General features: G+C 28.1%; 2 protein-coding genes across 2 annotated transcripts in view; both read right to left on the bottom strand.

Moving 5' to 3' along the window:
• LOC129988454 (acetoacetyl-CoA synthetase-like) overlaps window positions 1–8,053 on the bottom strand; it is a 34,969-nt gene extending 26,916 nt beyond the window's left edge. The window contains exons 1-5 of the mRNA XM_056096685.1: window positions 7,935–8,053; window positions 4,502–4,634; window positions 3,686–3,789; window positions 1,768–1,882; window positions 82–192 (exon numbers count right to left, since the gene is read on the bottom strand). Of these exons, the coding sequence (XP_055952660.1) occupies window positions 82–192; window positions 1,768–1,882; window positions 3,686–3,789; window positions 4,502–4,619 (448 nt within the window). The 5' untranslated portion in view covers window positions 4,620–4,634; window positions 7,935–8,053. The remainder of the gene's footprint in view (window positions 1–81; window positions 193–1,767; window positions 1,883–3,685; window positions 3,790–4,501; window positions 4,635–7,934) is intronic.
• A 10,459-nt stretch (window positions 8,054–18,512) lies between these two features.
• The window catches only part of LOC129988800 (acetoacetyl-CoA synthetase-like), a 30,120-nt gene continuing 24,901 nt past the window's right edge, over window positions 18,513–23,731 (bottom strand). Inside the window, exons 15-18 of the mRNA XM_056097072.1 lie at window positions 23,547–23,616; window positions 21,409–21,467; window positions 20,233–20,435; window positions 18,513–18,658 (exon numbers count right to left, since the gene is read on the bottom strand). Of these exons, the coding sequence (XP_055953047.1) occupies window positions 18,524–18,658; window positions 20,233–20,435; window positions 21,409–21,467; window positions 23,547–23,616 (467 nt within the window). The 3' untranslated portion in view covers window positions 18,513–18,523. The remainder of the gene's footprint in view (window positions 18,659–20,232; window positions 20,436–21,408; window positions 21,468–23,546; window positions 23,617–23,731) is intronic.

Raw genomic sequence — 23,731 nt, forward strand, 5'->3', positions numbered from 1 at the left:
TCAGAATTTTAAGACAAAAAAACAGATATAATTAATTTAATATTGGGTTGAAATTATTAATTAAGAGAAAATTTTTATTACATGCTACATAGTCCCCCTTTTTTATTCCCTCGTCTTTCAGAGCTTTTACATAGACTCTAACCTCATCGTACAAGCCCTTGTAAGAGATATATTCGGTATTATCGTCAGCATCTGAAAAAAACAACGACGTAAAATTTCAAATAATAATAAATTTTTTAGATTTAAATTGAATATTGAAATCGATTTTTTTTTGCCAGTAAATCTTGCTTTTCTGTAAGCAAGTCATTTCTAATACGATGCAAACTGTTTATTATGAAGCAACCTTGTTTTCAGTTTTCGTTGTGTCATTTTTCTACAGGACCTATTTTGTTTCGAAATAAATGATGATAGAATTGCCTTTAGAGTTTGATTTTCAAAAGAAAATGTGAAAGTACAAGCTTGAATATAAAATATCCAAGATATGGTAACCATTGGCAGGAGCATGTTTTGGCCAATCAATAATCTATTGGCCTATAATTGAAGTCGCCAACTAAAGTGCCAACGAAAAGCTCATTCTAATTTCCTTTTAATGCAATAAAGTGTTTCATCCTTTATAAAAAAATTGCTCTTTTTCTATAGTTTTATCCCTTATGAACTTGGAACTTTGTAATTCATTATAAATTTCGGATTTGTCTTTTAGAAATAGGATAAACAATTATGCTTTAACTTGATAATAGCCGTCTTAGTGACCAGCAGACTCACCCATCATAAATATGGCATTAATTTAATTATTGTAACTTATTTAATGTTTGGTAAGCTAAAACACTGATTGTCTCGAAAGACTTTTCTAATTAGTTACCAATGCATGAAAAAAAAGTTATAAATTGTCCCAATTATTGAACCAATCTTGGAAGCTCAGGCCATGTTTTAGTTTGAATTTTCAACCAATATGGAAGGGGAACGAAGGTAATTGGGAGCACTTATTTAGGGATTATAAACTTCATATAAATAATCAGTGACTGGGATATTGGTTCTTTATTTTCGATTTTTTAATATATAAAACTCGAACCTAGCGAAATGAAAACCACGTTTCTAAATATTTTATCAATTCTTATATGTTTTCATTACATAAAGCAAAATAATACAAAATTATAAAAAGTCTATATTAGTTCATGCAGAATCGCTGTGAGAAATAGTCTTAAAACTGGAATAATAAGGTAATTCTGTCATTATTAAAGTTGCCTTTTCCTTAGATATCATTAAATATTTAATTTTAAAGAGACATGTTCAGGTTAATACTTTTAAATTAAAATAACTTCATCAAATCTTCTTATTAGAAATTAAATTAAATTGGTTTTAAATAAAATATAAAGGTTTAAAATTAATTAATGAGAGAAATAAAAAGATGTAAATAAATATATCTAGATATGCAAATCAAGATTCTTATAAAAATATATGCAGATAAATAATAATATAACATATAAAGTTCAAGAATAATATGATGAAATATGTAAAACAAGAATAATATGATGAACTACGTAAAACAAGAATAATATGATGAACTACGTAAAACAAGAATAATATGATGAACTATGTAAAACAAGAATAATATGATGAACTATGTAAAACAAGAATAATATGATGAAATATGTAAAACAGGAATAATATGATGAAATATGTAAAGCAAGAATAATATGATGAACTATATAAAACAAGAATAATATGATAGAATTCGTAAATGAAGATTAATTCAAAATCGGGGCAAACCTGTAGAAATGATTGCCGTTCTAGAATCTCTGTATTTCAATAGATTTTGAGAATAATTTATTTTGGCACCTATAAACCAATGCATATTATCGAAACTGTTCTTTCTGTCATACACCTGGAATAAGGAGAAAATTATATAAGAATGAAATGAAAAATGGTAACAAAATTTACCACTCATTTAAACCTGTTTACGAATTTCCTATGCACGAATATTTTTATCTCTTACATTAATTTCTTTTATTGAACCACTATGCTTCTCATTTTTTTTATTTTTACTTTCTCGTATGCGTAGAATAGAGGAATCGTCTCGTATGCGTAGAATAGAATCGTATAATCGTAGAATAGAATCGTCGTAATCGTAGAATAGAATAGAGGAATCGTCTCGTATGCGTAGAATAGAATAGAGTAATCGTCGAAAAAAAATCCGAACTCGAGATTTTGACGAATCTCTACGTTTTAGACTTCATAAATTCGAAAAAAAGATTTTTGAGAAATGTTCGTTCGTCAGCCTATCTGTGATAATTCAAAAACGCTTTGAGTTAGATAGTTGGAATTTGGTGTATGGCCTTTATATCAAATGTGCCGATTTCTATTAAATTTTGAGTAAAACCTGTTCAGAGGAAGTATTTTGTTCGACTGTTCGAATGTAAGTTAACACCATAATTGCAAAACGAAGAGAGCTAGATAGATGAAAATCTGCGCATAGTTCTAACATATATAGTGTAGATATCTGCCAGAATTTGAGCCAAATCTAACAAAAAGTTGACTGTGTGTCTGTTTGTGCTTTTAGAAACATGTAAACACGATAGTTTAAAAACGCAATGACTTAAATATATCAAATTTGATATGAGATTTTGTGACTACAAAAGCAGTTTTGTATCAAATTTTAGTGTCAATAAGTTGTGAATAACGTGTCTAAAACACAAATTAGATTTTTGGATACTATTAAAGCATGTCAGGAATTAATCGCCAAATATCTCGCCAAGAATGATTCAGTAAAAATGGTAAATCCAGCCCAAAAGTTAATATTTCGTAACGGTTGTACGCCAATGCCATATATGGCATTCTCTTACATGACAAATTTATTAGAGGGTATGCCAGAAAGTTTTAAAAGACCACATCCACTATTTTTATTATTATTTAAAAAAGAATGATTTTTTTATGAAAGCTTGTATATGTTCAATTGGTTAGATTGTATCAGGTAGAATGAGAATGTTCTGACATGATTTTGGCTTTATCAGGTGAAATAAGAATGTTCTAACACAATTCTTTGTTTTCATGTTTCTAGTTGCTTATACTAGACGAAATAGGAATGCTGCAATGCTTTTATCAGTTTGTATGCTATTCTACTGGTTGAAAGCGAAGGACAGTGGGTCATAATTATTATTTTAACTGACGTTAACCTGAGAAATGTTTAACATTTTCTATTCGATACAAAAATATGTACAAAAAATTAATCTGATATTTTAAAACATAATGGTATAAATAACTGTAGTATATCAGGTAATTTAGAAAAAAATTAATTCCAAGGAGGAAAATTTAGAGATTCATCTAGAAATACAATGCTTTTTAATTTAAAATCGTATTAAATGGGATTATTTTGTTATTCATTATATGATTTAGTCCATATAATTTCATTTTTATCGTAAAAAAATTTCAATAAACGCGTGGTGTTTGAAACTTTTACTATGTGACCATGAAGTGTATATTTCATTAATCTAATATCTCATTTTTCCTGTATTAACTTATACTAATGAATTAGAGATATAATAATATTTATTTCCTTTACAGACATAGAATTGTAAATTTTCATTTGAATGTATTTACAACATTTTTCTAAAAATTTGCTGGACCATGATTTTTATTTAGAATGTTTAATTCCTATCAATACCTTTTTACTGGTACTCGGAAACTTTACCTGAGAATAGGGTTTCGAATATACTATGTCAAAGAAGCGCCAAACACAGTCCCAGAATTCTGGATAATTCTTGTAACTCCATTCATGAAATTCCCAGTAATCACCTGAAAATATGTGAGTGGAAAAAAGAGTATTATCAAAATGAAAATAGTTTATTAATTAATTAAAGAAGCATAGGGAATATAAATTTAACTTGAAGCAGAAAATATTTCACTTACGAGTATCATCAACCGCGTTTGAATACACCTACTATTAGTAATTACTATTTTAAAAAAAATTTAGTTAAGCTATGTAAAGCTACTTTACTTGTGTTTTAATAAGTAACAATACAAGGCCACTCCACCCCGCCTGCTCATAAGGCATATGATTTAATTTGAATATCCGTATTCCCTTGGCAGCATTGTGGAAACTAAGTCTTGAATTCTAAGGGCAATCACCGACCACGATGCAACCCTTCCCGTAGGAAGCCCATCCTGTCATCGCCGGAGGTGTCTGACCCTCACCATTTAGTGGACAGTTTTGGAAGATTATATATACTCATTAACAATAGTTTTATATAAGTTATTTCATTTGATGACTTACTTTAAATATCAAAGGTTGCTGAAAAAGTTTAAATATTAAGTAACGTTATTACACGTTTTGATAAATATTGTGGTCTGAATATTATGAAACAACATAATTCCAATTTGGCCTGACTTATGAAGAAAAATTTCTTCCATTTTATCTTTCTTATTTTATTTTTTAAATCTTGCTACTTTGTGTTGTATAAACTCTCTGTAAATACTAATAATCATTAATAGAAGAAATTTAACTTACTGAATTTCAGTTTGTATTCTTTCTCAACCATTTTTTTGAAACGTTCCATGAGTGTTTCTTCATATTTTGGTTGATAAACGATCTTTGGCACTTTTTCCCAATCAAACTTTTCAGGCATTTTTCCTTAGAAAATCTAGAAAAATGGGATCATATATAAGAGATATATCAAATTGTAAGCTATACATGGCATAAAAGACTTAAAAAAAAAAACTCTTATTCAAATACGCTGTGCCTTAAAGTTTTTTTCCAACCCCACATCAAAAGACATTCATCTATTCCTCAAACTTGGTGTCTAGGCATAGTAAAAGAACGTGCACTTCACGATGAGATCTTGTCTAGCGCTATCTCACAGCAAACAGAGGATTTAACATTCTTATCTCAAAATTGACCCAAAATACAAAAAAAAAAAAAAAAAAAAAAAAGAAAAAGTTACGAAATAGTAGAGCGTCTTCGATTTAGTACGAAAAGACATTTTGGGCACAATAATACTGTTACGAACCTGTGATGCTGCTTCCCAGCATAGTTGGTTCCATAGGAGGTTCCAGAACTTGGCGAAAAACTTGGTGGCCATTTGGCGACTTTGGCGCCAAAATAGATTATACCCGAAACATTGAGAATTTTCCCGATCCATCCAGTAGGAACCGAGTTACGCCTCGAACGTTCCTGATTGGTTGAGAGGTTTCTAGCCCAGCCTCCTGAGACCTATAAAAGGAGCTACAGCTGCCGGGGAGTGGTCGTGAACCAGATCGGAGAGAGTCGTCTTAAACCAGTGGTGAATTGAGTAATCGGAAGCGACAAAGAAGCTTCGTCGTGGACCAGTGGAGTCGAAAAGTAGTCGTAACCGACGGTAAAGAACTGGCCTTCCAGAGGAAAGTGGAGCAGCGACGAAGTGAAGCTAGTGCTGAACTAAGCTGTGGGCTACTGTCTGCAGTAGAGTCTGTTGTATACTGCTGTCTATGCTGTTTTGTATGCTAGCTGTGTATGCTGCATGTCTCGGCTGAAGATAATCGTCTTCTGTGCTGTATATAGTTGTCGTCTTTGTGCTGTCCTGTGTGTCTTCGTGTAAATAAACGTCGTTGTTTTATTTTCTACTGCCGCCTGCTGATTGAGCGTTCTTCACACCATATAACCCCCACTATCTAAACGAAACCCGGAAATTTCGTAACAATACTAAGGAAAAAATACATAAAACATGCATTTGTTCGTTTGCAATTTTCGATCCGTGACATGAAACTGTTAGAATTAAAACCAAGCGATTGATTATCAGGAGATACTTTTATTTTCGACCTGCGAAAACAATTCTATCTTCGGATTAATGTTTAAATTTCAAAAAAATGATCGTTTCTTTTGTGACGCATCAACCTACGACAATAAGTATAGAATATCGCGACTAAACAATCGTGCCATTAATGGGTTTTTTTTAAAAACAATTACCATTATTGCTATCAAGATGTCTTTTCAAAATAGACAGCAGAACTTCTACTATATTATTACTGACTTTTTCACTTTATCTTGTATATTTTTAGAGATAGGAATGTCAACTGCTTTGTTGTTTACTGCAAAGTGACGCTGTAACTGATCTCACTATGTAATGTTCACTTTACTATAGATAGACAGCAATTTTGTGGCAATAGTTGTCGCAGTTCTCAAGTGAATGTGGGATAAAAGGATTTTACAAGACATCCATTAGGAAGAAGGAAAATATTTTATTTTTATTTTAAAGATCATCATTATATTCAACGTGCATCAAATTTTATTACAAGCCTGAAGTTTTTGAAGTTAGTGAATGTGATGTTTGATGTAGAATTTTTTAGAAATCTAAGATTTGGAATGCTTTTATGCCACGGAGATTAAAAAATTCTATTGGAAATTTTGATACCTATTCAAGATTAGATATATATGTAGGAATTTACAAACATTTTTAATTGGCAGAGACATCGGCAAATTTCCAATTGGGCAGACTAAGCTGTTTCTTAAGGTTTTTAAGCTGAGAGGGGGATCAAAAGTAAGTTGATAAAAAAACCTTTTTGTATGGTAACCACAAAAATAAAGTTTATTAAAAAATACAAATTCTATGAATGATAAAATATTAGTATAATATAAGAGTACATTTTTATATATTACACTATAAGCAGGAATATTAGTATAATATAGTGTGTATAATTTAATTCATTGGGTTCCTATATGATTCATTGTGTTAATTTAGTTATTAGAATATTTATAAAACAAAAACACCTTCCTCAATGATATTGCATACAAATGTGATGGCACGGGGAGTTTTGAGTCGTTATAAATGAATAAAAAACAAAAACATTTTCTGAAAATTAATTGAATAAAAAAATATTAGATTAAACTAAGCATTAATATGTTAGAAATGCGTTGAAATGTTAAATTAAATTGACCGTTTTATTAAAAAAAGGAGACCTTCTAATTTGCACTACCTAGGGCCAAAAGGCGTTTAAATATGTCACTGAATAAAGTATTTAAATATTTTTATTTTCTTTTAAAGAGAATAGCTATTCTGTTATTTAATTGAAGGAGAATAACTGTCTGTTTTGATAATATTGCTTAAATTCAGAAATATGTAAAAAAAAAAAAAAAAGCATTCCAAAATATGGTTTTTTCCGATAAATAATGACTTGTATGCGTTTACAACTTTAAAAACATAAACATACTTTTAAAATACTATACAATTTTATTGATGTTTTATAATATGCATAGTATTGCTAGTTTATTGTAAATATTATAAAATAATTAAACACTTTTTATAAGATAAAAATCTTAGTTAGAATACAAATAACAAGAAAACAAAAATATAAATAAAAACATTGAAAAAAAATTGGCATGTTGATGTTTTTACAAACCTTAGTTTCAGAAAACGTATAACCAAAGAAAATTATAATAATTAAAATCTTTTTTGCTTTAATTATTTAAGAAAAAATAATTCTCATATATTTTAATATAGGAATTTTAGCTTTGGATATAAGGCAAAGAAATGACAAAATGGCTATATTGTAATTTTTTAGAAATGTTTCAAAGTGAATTCAGCATGTTTGGAAAATTAATATACTAAAAAGCAATTTTTTTTAACTACTTCTAATATTCATTATACTTGATTACGTAACTTTACAAATATTGGATTGATTGCGAAAATAATTAGTTTTCAAAGTAGATAATTTATCTTTTTGAATAATTTCTACCAATGATATAATATATTCTATTTGATATCTGATACAAATTATACATAGCTTTATTTAGAGATATTTGTTAAATATTGATTTTAAAATTGAAACAGAATTTAATCATATTTATTTCAACAGAATTTAATTATTTTATTTAATCACATTAACACCATGCTTATAGTGTTATTTGACAACAGAAAATTTATCTTTAAAATTTTCTAAAGAAAATCGTTTAAAAGATTGATACGTACCTAAAACAGAGTTCTACAATATAACAAAAAAAAAGGAGAAACATGAGCTGTTTTTCTATATGATTTCTAACTCTGACTGAATTATTTTTTATGTCATATACCTTATCAAGTGAGAAAATATAATTTAATCTTATCAGTTTAGAGAGTTCGATATTTATAAGACATCTACAAATTGATGTATTGAACTCGTGTATATGATAAAGTTATCAGAACTTTGAGCTTGAAAGCGACACTAATTGTGATCTTGCATTTATGTTTGTTTGTGGAAGAATTCATTACAAACAATATATTTTGATGTTGACATGGTGATTTCATTTTAAAATGAATGATTTATTGCAAATATTCTATTTAGGAATTCTGGTAAAGGAAAATAAAAATGATATAACATTTGAATATTTTATGAAAATTTCTTGATTGTTATATGATATTTTAACCTTCTTCTTAAAATGAATGATTTATTGCAAATATTCTATTTACGAATTCTGGTAAAGGAAAATAAAAATGATATAACATTTGAATATTTTATGAAAATTTCTTGATTGTTATATGATATTTTAACCTTCTTCTTAAAATGAATGATTTATTGCAAATATTCTATTTAGGAATTCTGGTAAAGGAAAATAAAAATGATATAACATTTGAATATTTTATGAAAATTTCTTGATTGTTATATGATATTTTAACCTTCTTCTTAAAATGAATGATTTATTGCAAATATTCTATTTAGGAATTCTGGTAAAGGAAAATAAAAATGATATAACATTTGAATATTTTATGAAAATTTCTTGATTGTTATATGATATTTTAACCTTCTTCTTAAAATGAATGATTTATTGCAAATATTCTATTTAGGAATTCTGGTAAAGGAAAATAAAAATGATATAACATTTGAATATTTTATGAAAATTTCTTGATTGTTATATGATATTTTAACCTTCTTCTTATTATATAGACAAAGCTCTGAAAATAACTAATAACAGAATAAAAAAAAACATTTATCTTAGAATTTGCATAGAGGAATATAAATTGAATTATTGTCACTATATAGGTGTAAAAATGCCCCTGTCATTTAATTAATTGTACATAATTAATTGTTTATTTATATAAGAAAATATAAAACTCAATAATGTTACAATTCAATAATGTTACAATTAATAAATAAAAGAATTCTAAATTTGCTCTGAAAGCATGCAAATAAATATAATAATTGATGCAATAAATTTGTTAGAGGGGGAGGAGTGGGGGGCATGTATTGTGAAATTCTGATAACATGTCTGTAAGACCGATAACTATATATCAAAAAATGCTTTATCATTATTTAGAATATCTCGAATGATTGAAATGAAGGCCAAAAAGTAAATGCATCTTTTCTTCTTACATTCAAAATAAAGCTTTTTTGCTGAGTATTGAAAAATGCTATATATATATATATATATATATATATATATATATATATATATATATATATATAAATATACATTTCATCAAATGCTCATAATATTTAAAACTCTGTTCATAAAGTTCATTTGCATTTCTCCATTTTTGTGCTGAATATTACAAAAATGTAGAAAAACGTATTCATGTACTTCATAAAATGCTGATAGCAACGCAGAGTTAGTAAAAAAAATAATATAAAATGTAAAACTCTGTTCAAAAATTTCATTTGCATTTGCAACACTTTTGTGCTGAGTCGCCCTCTATCGGAATTCGCCATAACTATTATTATGACAAATACTATTTTCAAGTAAGTTACTTATTATAATCATCTGCAGTTTGTTAATAATTATTCCTATGGGTACATGAAATAATCACCCACTTTTCTCTGTATGCGAAATTTTTTTTATTTATTATATATTTTACTTTTCCTAAATATAAAATCTTGCATGGATTGACTATGTTAAAAGGCAAGACTTCCTCTTTGTCTAGTTTGTTTAGTTTTTCTTGTGATATTCAAAACAGAAGACATATTTTTGATAAGTTATTCCTGCGCATGCACAGGAGAGAGAGAGAGAGAGAGAGAGAGAGAGAGAGAGAGAGAGAGAGAGAGAGAGAGAGAGAGAGAGAGAGAGAGACGCACAATCATTTGGTTAGTATCAACATAAAGTAAAAAAAACTTTATTGATTTATTATTCATTTTATACAATATTTGGTATTTTGGTATTTAAATGATTTTGGACGCATTAAAAGTTTCCCAAATCCATATTCTGGAAGAATTGCAAAGAAGACGGGTTGATGATACTTCCAGCATTCAGAACGGGCTTCTTGTTTATGAGTTTCTTCAGCAAGTCATTTAATTTTTTCCCATTCAGGTTATACTGCAAAATAAATAAATAAATAAATAAAGGAAATAAGAATTTATGAAAAAAATATTTACTGCCATAGATGTAATCTTATTATTATGACAAGTACTCACATTTTGGTTATAATAGACGTTTTGTAACATGACAAATATGATACTTCCTGAATGAAATGTGAATAAAATGGACACAATGCAAAAAGAAACATGTTGCGGGAATCGCAAGCTCTACAAATTTTGGTTCAATTTATGACAAATTAAACATAATATTCAATTGTATTGAAATATTTGTTCATGAAAAACAATGTTCATCATACAACAAAATAAAACTTATTGATTTTACAAATTTAATTAGGCTGTACATTACTGTACTCATCGGATACCTGTAGCATTAGATGATCACAGACTTCACGGAAATGCCATGCTGATATATTTTGTATTGGTTGTTGACGGCAGCAGCACGGAAGTTCATGTGAGGAGATCGAAATGTGTGCCAATTTCTAATGCTTTTTCGTAATAATAATTATAATAATAATAATAAATCATTTGAGCTAGGCGGAAGGAATTTGGCATGTTGCTTTTATACTAAATTGGCTGATTTATATAAATTTTCCTTAATTTCCATTTATTGATTTCTATAAAATCTCCATTCCAATCTAAGAAAGTTTGTTAGTCTGTCCTTCTGAATGTAAGTCGACATATTGCTTACAAAGTTCATAGAAGTAAACAAACAATATTTGATTTACGGTTTTAACCATTAAAGTGTAGATTTTTATTAAATTTTGTTCCTAATACGACAAAAAAATTAAGCTTCTGTCGTACACTCATATTAAGCACGATATCTAAAAAATGCAAAGATTGTGAAATTCGGTGTGTGTAAAATAAAATTTGGTATGTGATGTTGCTGCTAAACTTATTATTCTGTGTCGAATTTTGATTTTACTCGGTTTGAAAACCCCCCGGGGGGCACCTCGAAATGAGGATGAGATGCTTCCGGCATGGTGGTTGGATCTCGCCACCCTGAAGGGTACACTAATAGGTGGGGGATCTGACTCCTCCCATCGATGACGGGACGTACTTCCTTCGGGGAGAGTTGTACCGTTGCCGGTGATGCCCTTAGGACTCAACCACAGTTCCCGCCAATGTTGCTGTTGCGGCGGTGTGGTCATTCAGTTTTATGGTTTAAATCCGTGTGCCTTCGTGGCTGGTCAGAGATTTAGATGGTTGACTTTACTCGGTTTGAAAATCCATGCTCGTTCTTTTTCATTAAAATACGAAGAAAAATGAGCGAAAGATTTGGAAAATTTAAAGCTTGTACAAAATCCACCATTTTTTTATTCTGCGGGTGGGAATAATGCCTTTGTTAAGGAATATGGGAGGAAGTTTCCGATTGGTCACTTTCATTGGTTTGATTTGCAATTAAATATCAAAATGTTGAAATTGTTCGCATGATTTGAATAGAATTGTAAGAATATAATGGAGCTGAAAGTTTTTTTTTATTCCATACAGATTTAATAGATACCATTACGAACCTTTTATGTCTTCTAAGGGAACCACATAAAATGATTTATAAATAAAGACTTATAATCGAAATTTCGATAAGAAAACTTCGATTATAAGTTTGATGTTCCTAATTGTAAATCTTTTTAGAAGAAATGGTTTTAAAGGTATAAAAGATAATTCTAGCATATATCTACATAGTTTTCAAAACAATAATTAAGTTTCAAAATTAATTTTTTACAAAAATGGGAAAAATCCTGCCTTTATTTCCCAACTTGAGTATAAATTATACCTTCATTATTTTATAAGATTTATGTGCATGCAGTTATACTTTTAATTAAAAACGTCTTTCCCCACCAACCGCACGCTGAACATGTGTAAGTGTTTAGAACAGTATCATAAGTTGAATTATTCACTAATGTTCTGACAAACTAATCACTAACATTTTGCTAAATAAAATAAATTTGAAATATTTCAATGGAGCCACTACTTTTTTAGAGAAAGATGACCAATTTTTTCATATTCTTATATATCTTAGCTTAAATTAGAATCAGATAATCCATTCTCTATAAATTCACCAATCGTGGATAATTCCAATGTCTTGATATTTGAATCAATTACAATTCACGTACTACTCGAAAGGGATCTCTTCCCTCAGTAGATTAGAATTTTCGAATTTCAGAAAGGGGAAAATTACATATAACCAAGATTTTATTAGTATAAGTTATATCATTAGTTATATATCATTGTCATGGTTACGAAAGAATGAAGATATGACGATAAAACGGTATATTCATGTATGATAAACGATGTGATAAAACGGTATATTCATGTAAACGATTTATAAAACATAAATTACATGAAATGCCTTAATGTAAACTAACGTGTAATCGAAGCTTTGTTTATAGAAATGAAACTTTTTATTATTCATGTAAACGATTTATAAAACATAAATTACATGAAATGCCTTAATGTAAACGAACGTGTAATCGAAGCTTTGTTTATAGAAATGAAACTTTTTATTATTCATGTAAACGATTTATAAAACATAAATTACATGAAATGCCTTAATGTAAACGAACGTGTAATCGAAGCTTTGTTTATAGAAATGAAACTTTTTATTATTCATGTAAACGATTTATAAAACATAAATTACATGAAAAGCCTTAATGTAAACGAACGTGTAATCGAAGCTTTGTTTATAGAAATGAAACTTTTTATTATTCATGTAAACGATTTATAAAACATAAATTACATGAAATGCCTTAATGTAAACGAACGTGTAATCGAAGCTTTGTTTATAGAAATGAAACTTTTTATTATTCATGTAAACGATTTATAAAACATAAATTACATGAAATGTCTTAATGTAAACGAACGTGTAATCGAAGCTTTGTTTATAGAAATGAAACTTTTTATTATTATAGTGTTCCTGATTGAACAGGAATTGCGATGAAACGACGTATAAGTGCAAATGACTTATAAGTGAGAAACGGAAAATTTTTGTTTTGAATTCCTTCTTGAAGGTATTCTTGATAAAATTTTCTGTCTGGGATTCATTTTATACCTTTTGTTTTATTCTTATTTGTTAATGTATAATAATCTTCAATCTTATATAATTCTTTGGATAGTTTCATTTATGTTTTAGATATTTCAGTTTTTATACACTTTAAATATAATATTTCTCCTAAAAATCTTTTTTCTCCTTCTGATTTCAGTGATCTTAGCAGATTAATTTCATAAATTTTACTAATTTATAAATTTTTCCGGAGTATTCTTATAAAAGGGAAATATATAAACTTGTTTTATTGTACTTAGATATAAACTTAACTTTCAAGATTTATAATTTATCATATAACGAAATGCTATCTGAAGATACAATTTTATGAACAACTTACCGGTATGTCTGGTGTTTCCATTATAATGTCAGGTGCAAACTGGTGAGTGAGATGGCTTTCTATGGTTTTCTTTATTTCTTCTTTAATTTCATCTGTGAGGGAGTGAGTGACCTGTGAGCATCTTCACAAATAATATAACTCTTTCGTCCATTTCTTTGTTGTATTGAGAAACTCCAATGCAGTCCTTCATACCAGGGAAATCCTCCACTTCGAAGCAGATGAATAAAATTAAAAAAACAAAACAAACCTGGTTACGATTATCAAATTATGAATTTAAACAGCAAATATAAGGTCAGCGGGCTTGTTAAGTGCCATAAGACACAACACAACAACAACAACAAGATGTGAAAATGAGCTGCCTTTTAATAAAATAGGTTTGTTCACGATACAATTTCTCAAGATTTGTTTCCCCATTTTTATTATGCAATCATATATTGATGGTTCTATGTTTTATAGACAAATGGAGTTGATACTTAATTTGAAATTTAGATGTAAAGCAGCTGAAAAATAGGCAAGCATGATCCAATATAAGGGCGCTTTTCTTTGATTGACAAATAATTATTAATTTTAAGTTATTTAAATGAGATAAAAAAAAGTAAATGAAAATTTTTTACTTATATAGCAGAAGAGTTTAAAAGAAATGGCAGGAAATAATAAGATGGCTCCATATTGGTAATAAATAATATAATTGGTATTGGTTGACAAACTATCTTGGGTACTTTCTTTGCGTCAAATTTTTGCAGTTTATCTGACATTCTCTTTCCAGTATCTTGAAAAAGTAAACATATAAATATTGGAATTTTATGAGCAGAAAAAGTAGAAAAGAAACAGATCATGAGTGTTAAAAAATGTGGAGCAAGCTACTTCAGTCCGAAAGGAATGACATTCTTTCAAACTTCCAAGGTCATTGACTTTCAGTTAAGTTATCTACATATTTAAACGCTTTCTATTTCCTCGTGTCATGAAGGTCAATGCTATTTTTATCTTGCTTCAAACCTATATCAAATCCTGCACCTGCTTTTTCAAATGAAGTAACGCGTGCTGGGAATATAGAGGGAAAAGAATGTTATGAAAGTTTAATGATAAAATGTTATGATGGGCTTTTATTAATAATTCCTATATAGCACTTGTATTAGGCTGGAATTCTTTTGTTTAACCTGTTGTCCTAATTTTTATGGAGGGTTTTTGTTTATTATATATTTTTATTGTGTGGTATTTACTCCATCTTATAAAATGTTCAGAAATTATAAAATAATTAACAAAAATTGGTCTAGGTAATTTTTTTTGCATATGAAATATTTTAACTGCGATTTATCGTATATATACGATTTTCTTATTAATAAGGACTACACTATGATGAAATTTCTTACAAATTGCAAAATGAAATCACTACTTTTTAGTTAAGAATTCTAAAATATATTTATAATTCATTTAGTCAAAAAAAATTTGTTTTTAGATGTACATTTTATCATATCCTACATTAGTATTGGTTTTTCTTTAGTTTTATGAAAGATAAGATTTTTCTCTAATATTTTAACACTTATTTTGTTCATTAATGATTAATGGCTTTCTATTTTAAAACGTTTGAAATAAAACTTGAATTTAAATTTATAATAAATTATTTGCTACTAAAGGATTAAGATATTAAAAAGAAATTTATACCAAAATAGCTTGATTTAAAATTCAAATGGGGAAACGATATCTGTATTTGGAATCCAGTGATTATTACAAATTTGCAGAACAATTATTCTCGTGTCAATTTTATCAAATGCATACATTTAATTTTATCAGCTTGATAAATTTGGCATTGAGAGAGATGTAGAAACTTTTACACACTGTGCTTGTATACGTGATAAGGAAATAGGACTTTGAACTAGAGAATGTGAACAATTCCGTTTTGATATGGACTTTTTGATATTCATTTAAATAAAAGCAGCGTATTATTTCTTTCTTCTTCCTTACTAGAAGGCTCACTGACCGTATTTCATTTTTATATTATCAGTCCTTGAATGGAGAAGGGGAAGTGATTGAAATCGAAATTTCCAAAACTAGACACAAAAACAACTAGAAAATTTTAACTCAATATCTCCTTTTTTCTTATTGATAATTTTTTTCAATAAAAAAATGAATTTCCAAAATAAGGTTGAAACTAACTTTAGCAAAATAAATAACAAATAAAAGGAAACAGGTAAAAACTTACCTCAAAACTCAAGGTCACCTTCCGAAAACTGGATGTCTGCCAAAACAATATATAATACAACAGTGGCATAAAAGATACAAAGAATAAAATTTTATTTGTTGTTTGTCTCTTCAAAAATTACAAATGCAAAACAATAATAGTAAAAGAGGCTCTCAATTTATTTTTATCAGAAGCTTAAACACAAGCATAGCATAAAACATCTTCTCAAAACTTCCATTTGTGTCTTGGATAAATTTTATTGCCTCGACGGATCTTGCTACTAATTAAACTGATTGCTAATACTTGAAAATTTATATGCCAATCACAAAAAAATATACGGTTCTACAAAATGTCAATCTGCTTTCTTATATTTTTGTAATATCTAATGCCTTTAACCCTTTAAAGGGCCATTTTTTTATAGTCATATTATGTTAAAATATTTTTAGGCTTGAAATTAGGGATTCATTTAGCTTATTAGATAAATTTAATTTCATTAATTTGGTTAATTAATAATTAAGTAACAAATCAAGACACATCATTTTGTGTAAGATAAAGAACGGAAGCATCTAAGTTTCTGTCTTTCTAAAAAAATGTGTCAGAACTTATGCCAACCTACATAAATTCATACAAAGATTGATAAATTTAGTGGGAAGCATACTTCTCACGGCCCTAGAAAGGGTTAAACAAAATTACTAAGTCATAAGTTGTGTTTGTTTGCTTGATTTCTTTAGTTGATTAAAGCCTTATTTTAAAGATCGCGGTCTATTTTAGGGTGTTCTTATAATTTTGAAAATTTATCTGATGGTGGAAATGAAATTTGATTCATCAACTCTGAGCCATCCAATCTAAGCTTCTGCACCATCAGGAGCACAGCTCAATTTGCTTGAGTGCAACAGGCTCATCCTTTCATCGTGCCGACGTTATTTTGAGTCGTATTATATGTTTTATTTCAATGTAGTCTTTTTTTTTTTTTTGAATCGGAGGTTCATGGTTCCCAAATTCGATTGCACCGAAGAAATAAGCGAGTTTTGCCCTTTGAAATTTACAGTTAAAGATCAAATTACTCGCATTGGTATGGTAAAAAAACTTGGATATTTTTATTGGATCTAATTTTTAGTTTTAGGTAATGGAAAACGTAATAGTTGATACATCGTAAATCTTTTGCGATTTTTTTAACTTAAACTCATTAAATGTTTTTTTTCTAATTTGAAATATTTTTATTGAATAATGTTATATTTTCTCCAACAGACTTCAAAATAATATGTTTCAAAGTAGACTTTTAGCTTTGCTTTTACTCTACAGAATTTTGATATCGTTTTAAGTATTTATAATTCAAATGTTTTTTAACTTTTAACATTTAAAACTAGATAGTGGAGTATCATTTTTATTTTTTCATTGAGTATTTATTCATATGTTTTGATATTGTTTTTAAAACTAAGGTATTAAAAATTTGTAGATTTTTTAAAAATTTTGAAGTAATTAACTTTCTGACTTTAATTGAGGAATAAGAAATTATAGGATCAAATTTCCTAATTTGGCAATATCTTAATGTTGTATTCATTCCTATTATATGATTTGATTTCTATAAATTTTTCATTGCTTTATTATCTTCAAATGTTGCATTTTGATTGTAGTTGATTCATTTTTTATTCCGTCTACACGCAGAACTTTTTTATGATAGCCACATTAGAAAACATATTTAGATATAAACTATTTCCATACTTTTATTAGCAAGTTATAACGCAATTGAATATTTTTTTCCCTCTTGCATTAAAGTTTAAATCTTTGAAGGAATGAATGAATTAAAATTATTATATGAGCAAAAAAAAAAAAAAAATTTCGAAGTGAATGCGTATTATAGAATTTGAAGTTTCAACTTCTTTTTTAAAGAAATCTCTAAGATCTTTAAAAACATAGGGATATTCTTTGACTTGAAATATGATTATTATTCTTGGATGAACACTGATACAAAGAAAGTTATGGTAAGACCATACGGGTGTGAATTTAAATTATGTATTTGATAGAATTCACATCTTACATTACATCACCCGTATTTCCTTCTGTTGTTGTTTACACAAAAACTAAATTCAACTCATTGATAAATTTTTCTCGAAACCTTCGAACCATGAGGAATGAGGAACCTGCAACAGGTAGCTACTCTTGGATACCTCACCCATAAATAAATTATGCAACTTTTATTGCTTGCTGAGATTTTTTTTTCTAAATTCCCGCCGTAATCAGACATTTAGTTTTTTATTAATATTAAAATATTTTACTTTGTTAGCAGGTCTAGAAAAATGGGATTGATTTTCGCATATATTTCAGCTTCCATTAAATTTTTATATAGATTTTTTAGGCATCAAACAACATAAGTCAAATTTTAAATCAATATATTTGATATTAAGAATTTGATGACTAGGAAAGTCTTCATTCTGAGAAAGAAGCTGATAGCCAAAGGCGGCTAGTTTTTTTTAAAAGTCGTATTCTTTACTTTTTAGATCATCAATGAAAGTATGATTATAAAACCTCTTTTATCTTTATTGTTATATGCGAAAATTGTTCAACTCCAGTGTTTTTAGAAAGGTTAATAGAGAGGTGTTAATTTTTTTAATGAAGCCAAGTAAATATTATTGCCCCAAAAATTGCTATTAAAAATATAAATACAATTTATTGAACCAATTACAAAATTAATTACACATAAAATTTTTTAAAAATATTAAAATTTGCCTAAATCCAAGTTTTTGTAGAATTCTAAACAAGATGGGTTGATGACAATTTCAGCATTCATAATCGGTTTCTTATTTATAAGCTTCTTCACCAAGGCATTCATTTTCTTCCCAGTCAAGTTATACTATAATAAAAAAAAATAATTTAAAAATTAGTGGATTTTCATGCATTAACATTTAAAAATAAGTGGATTTGTCTTAACATTTAAAAATGAGTGGATTTGCATTAACATTTAAAAATGAGTGGATGTGCATTAACATTAAAAAATTAGAGGATTTGCATTAACAATTTAAAAATGAGTGGATTTGCATTAACAATTTAAAAATGAGTGGATTTGCATTAACAATTTAAAAATGAGTGGATTTGCATTAACATTTAAAAATGAGTGGATTTGCATTAACATTTAAAAATGAGTGGATTTGCATTAACATTTAAAAATGAGTGGATTTGCATTAACAATTTAAAAATGAGTGGATTTGCATTAACAATTTAAAATTACTGGATTTGCATTAACAATTTAAAATTACTGGATTTGCATTAAGATTTAAAAATGAGTGGATTTGCATTAACAATTTAAAATTTGCGGATTTGCATTAAGATTCAAAAAATTAGTGGATTTGCATTAACATTCAAAAAATTATTGATTTACATTAAGATTTAAAAATTTGAGGATTTGCATACAATTCCCGAGAAAATCTCAGAAATTATGCTTATCACGTATATCAAAAAGCAGATATAATACAATGTTTCACAATAGTTTGTATGATTAATTAATTAAATATAAATTAATACAATGAAGCAACAGAAAAGTAAAATTATCCTCATTGTAGTTTGATAGAATTAATAGAGTTATAAAATCTTAATTCCAGTATTTCATTTCTCAATTTTTATCGCTAGAAAACTTAACGCTAAAACTTAACTTAACTTTCAATAGAAATTTATTTTTCAGTGTTTTTAATTTTGTTGCGGGAATCAACAGGAATTAATCTAGAGGGCCCGATCAAATCCTGTTGAGGCCCTTAGGCAATGTACGTCATTGGACCCCTGTTTACTTCCGAAAATGACGTAATAGCAAACGTGATGATTGAAACGCATCTGATTATTGCATATCGATTAAAATCTTTTTTGTATTAATTGCCAATTTAAATTTTTTTTGCTATATTCTAAAAAAATGTAATTGGTGCGTTTTTCTCGGCTATTACTCCTTGTTTATTATGAAAGAAACATTTATTATGGATTTTGTTTATTAAGGAAGAAAAAAATCGCTAGAAATTCGCTATTTTTCATATTACGTTTGCTATTTTTATTATTTTATATTACATTTGCTATTTTTTTAAAGCATCCAATAATTAGTTTATTTTTCAATCCAATAAACTTCTTTTCAATTATTTTCTTTTCCATTTTTATGTTTTAGTGCACGAAATATTTAAAGAGAAGGTATTGTAATAGAGTAAAAAATTTTATTTTGAAATTTTGACCTATCTCTTCACATATCCACGTTACTTTTTCGAACACCCGGAATTCGAAAAAGTAATTTTTCAAAAAAAAAAAAAAAATTTTTTTTGGAAAAAAGTAAAAAGTAGTTTCGGAAAAAAGCAATTTTTATGTGTGTTACTTTACCGCGAATATGCAAAACAATAGTCCAGAAATATTCCTCAACAAGATTAAAGTATAAATTCGATAAATGATTCAACTTACCGGTATATCTGGCGCTTCCATTATGATATCAGGAACATGTTCGTAAGTCTGATGCCGTTCGATGGTTTTATTGATTTCTTCTTTGACATCATCAGTAAGTGAGTGACCTGGGAGCATTTTAACGAACAGGATAACTCTTTCATCCATGTCTTTGTTGTATTGCGAGACAACAACACAGTCTTTCAGTCCAGGGAAACCTTCCACTGTAGAAAAAACATAACATTAGATAAATACAGAAATCTTCCACTATAAAAAGAACATAATATTAGAGGAGAAAAAAAAATAAGTGCAATTAGTTAAAATCTTTGGAAGTTTGCTAAGCTAATTTCATTTAGAAAACTTAAGGTATTTTTGAAAGTTGAAAATAACAAATTTAAATGCTAATTGCAGATGTTACGAATCAAGCTTGTTCATTAAACCTGGCATCTTATACAATTTTAATTCAGTTAAAATAACAAGATTAAAGCGGGTTGGAGTAAAAATAAAAACAGCTGCCAAGAGTCTGACGAAGAAAGACTGTTATATTCAGCATCTATTAAATGTTTTAAATTGGTTAGCACTGGTTATCTGTTTTATGCTTCATATAAGTTAGTATCTAATATATCCGACATCCACTAGATGCCACATTTGCTAATTAAATTTGAGATAGTGATACGCATGTGAACTCAGTCGATTCCTCTGTCACAGCCAACTCATACACAACGTATGTCAACATAATTGTATATGTTGTATAATATGTAGTTTCATATTGTCTATTGCTATTTTGAAGTCAAATTCATTTTACATGGATACAAGTTATTATTCAATGAACAAAATGAAATTGGTGCATTAAATTTGAATCGCATGAGCATAAATGTATTTTATTAATCACTTCACTTTTAGGATGTACTGCACCATAAAAGAGTTGTCTATAATCATTTTATTACTAAAAATCTCTTTTATTCTAAATGACAGACACAATGGGATCTTGAGACAAACAACAAACTTCATACTATTAAATCACATGTGCAACTTTGGCCGTCATTAGCGAAAGGAAAAATAAATACTCTTTTAACTCGTTTACGCATAGCGCACATTAGATTCACTCATATCCATTTGATGCCAGGCGATACACTTCATAGAACTAGAATTTAGATTGAAAAAGTTTTAGCAAGTAAAGTTTGATAAATTGCTTACAAGCAAAATAAATATCCGCACAGTTGTATCTTGCACCCTTTGGATTCATGGTTTCATCGCTAAAATAAAAACAGACTTTTAAATATGACTATTATCTTTGCATTTGATAAAAATGTTAACTAAAAAATTTTGTTATGAAATGAACAATTTGTAAATTTTACAATTTTATGCAAAATTTATACTTTATACAGTTACAAGTGCTAATATAATAGTAAAGATAAACAAAAAAAATATGAAAAATTACTGATTGAAATCCTATTTAATAAACAATCCTTTTTAAAAACAAAGTAAAATAATAGAATCTTCAAAGATTTTCTAGAAACAAGCTTTTTATCAAAATACGATTTTTGAAAAATTTTGTTTATAGAAAAAGATAATTGCTGCGAGAAATCTTCTATGTTATCCTTTTATTAAAATAAAATACAGTATTGCATTATCAAATGCATTTAGGCATTATAAAAGTAATTTTTTGAACAATTTGACCTAATTTCATTAACTATATTAAAGGTTTCATTTAATTTTTTAAATATTTTTTGTAACTTTGTTCTCAAGTTTTCAATACTCAAATATTTCTTACATCAGGATCAGTCACTATCTCATATTTTTCTTTCCTGGTCTACCTCTACTGGCATACATTACATTCTCAAAATCAATCCACTTGGAAAAGTAATGAATTTTTTTAATTCCAAAGACAGATCAAATTTCCAAATATCGTATTCACATTTTTATTTAAATAATAATTATTTTAGAAGTATATTGAATGAATTGATAGGGTCCAGCAAACATTAAATCAGACGCATTAAGACAAATCAATTTTACATAGGCAGGAACATTATAAGTTTATGGCCTTTGGCATTGTTTGCTCTAAGTGAATTTGGCATTGAAAAATGGCATTATTTCAGTTAAAGACTTACAAAAATTTGGTGGAGTTGTGACGTAACTGATGTCTGGAATGAAAAGAAATGATAGATAAGAATTTAGTGTCTGAGGATGAGCATGGATATGGAAGAAACTTTGTTTCGAGGATTAGTTTAAAGGATGTAAATAAATGAATATTATGAATATTATTAAAGGGAATAAAAGAAAATGAAGCAAAGTACATCCATGTTGTTCATTGAGATGGTACCATAATTCATTTCGCATTTTTAAGTAGTCTGGTGTGACGCTTTGAAAGGCTGCAGGTATGGGTGTCTAATATTCATCAACTTAAGTTTATAGCTGTGGAATAAACACCTCCTCAAGTCGAAAACTTGTACATGTGTTGAACTATCAACCATTATTTTTGATTTCCAATAAACAGCAACGTTGTGCAATTTGTTTTGTTTCCTTTTGATAGCTCTGAAAAGTTGAGTTATCCATTTACGCACACCCAATACTAAGAATTGTCCAAATAGATATATATCCCACCTCAAACTGCTTACTGGTTTTCTTACAAGGTTGCTCAAACTGAATCTGTTATGCTTAATAGTTATTGTAGCAATTACTTATATTTATTTTGTAACGTATGCTCATGTTCAATAAATCTCTTTCGTATACTTTATCTAATTTATTTACTTTTTTTCATTAATATCACTGGCACATGCACGTTTCTGGTGAAAATCTCATATGCAAGTCGTTTCCGGTCATAAATTCATATGATTTGGTTTCGTATGATGGATATTTTTTTAAATGTCTCCGAATCTTTACCAGTTACTTTATATACATCTATTTACATTTTTGCCTTTTCTTTTTTTTTATAGAAATGACGGAAATGTTTAGTCCTACAGACGCCTTGGAACATTTAATATCCTTCCATTCATTCAATGTGAATCACTCACTCTTCTAATAAATTCTTCAACTGATTTTGTAGTAAGCAACCCTAATGTTCTATTATGTCTTTAAGAAAGATGGTTTAATTATTTTTAAAAAGTTAGCATATAATTTGCAATTTCTTTATACATTTAATCATAATCAAAACAATTTTATTGCGGAAATTTTATTAAGATTGCCTAAAAAAAACCGCGGTTGTATAATTTGAGTAGAGAAACTGTTATTAATTTATTTCAAAATCTGAAAAAAACTTCCGAATTTTCTTTCTCACATGTTAAATTTTATACGCAATTTAACTTCCTACTGGAACAAAATGACACTTGAAATACCTCCTTCCATAGACTACTAATCCTTTAGTAATCGGATTCTGCCAGCCATCATCCGCTAAGTTCCAGTATCCTAAAATTAGATAATAAAGAATTGAATTATAGAAAATCACCTCGGCTTTTTCTGGAAATACATTATTTATTATAAATCATGAGCTCGTTGAATCTTGAATTCATTATTTAATATC

The sequence above is a fragment of the Argiope bruennichi genome, chromosome 10 (genome assembly GCF_947563725.1).
Source record: "Argiope bruennichi chromosome 10, qqArgBrue1.1, whole genome shotgun sequence".
Taxonomy (NCBI): Eukaryota; Metazoa; Arthropoda; class Arachnida; order Araneae; family Araneidae; genus Argiope; species Argiope bruennichi.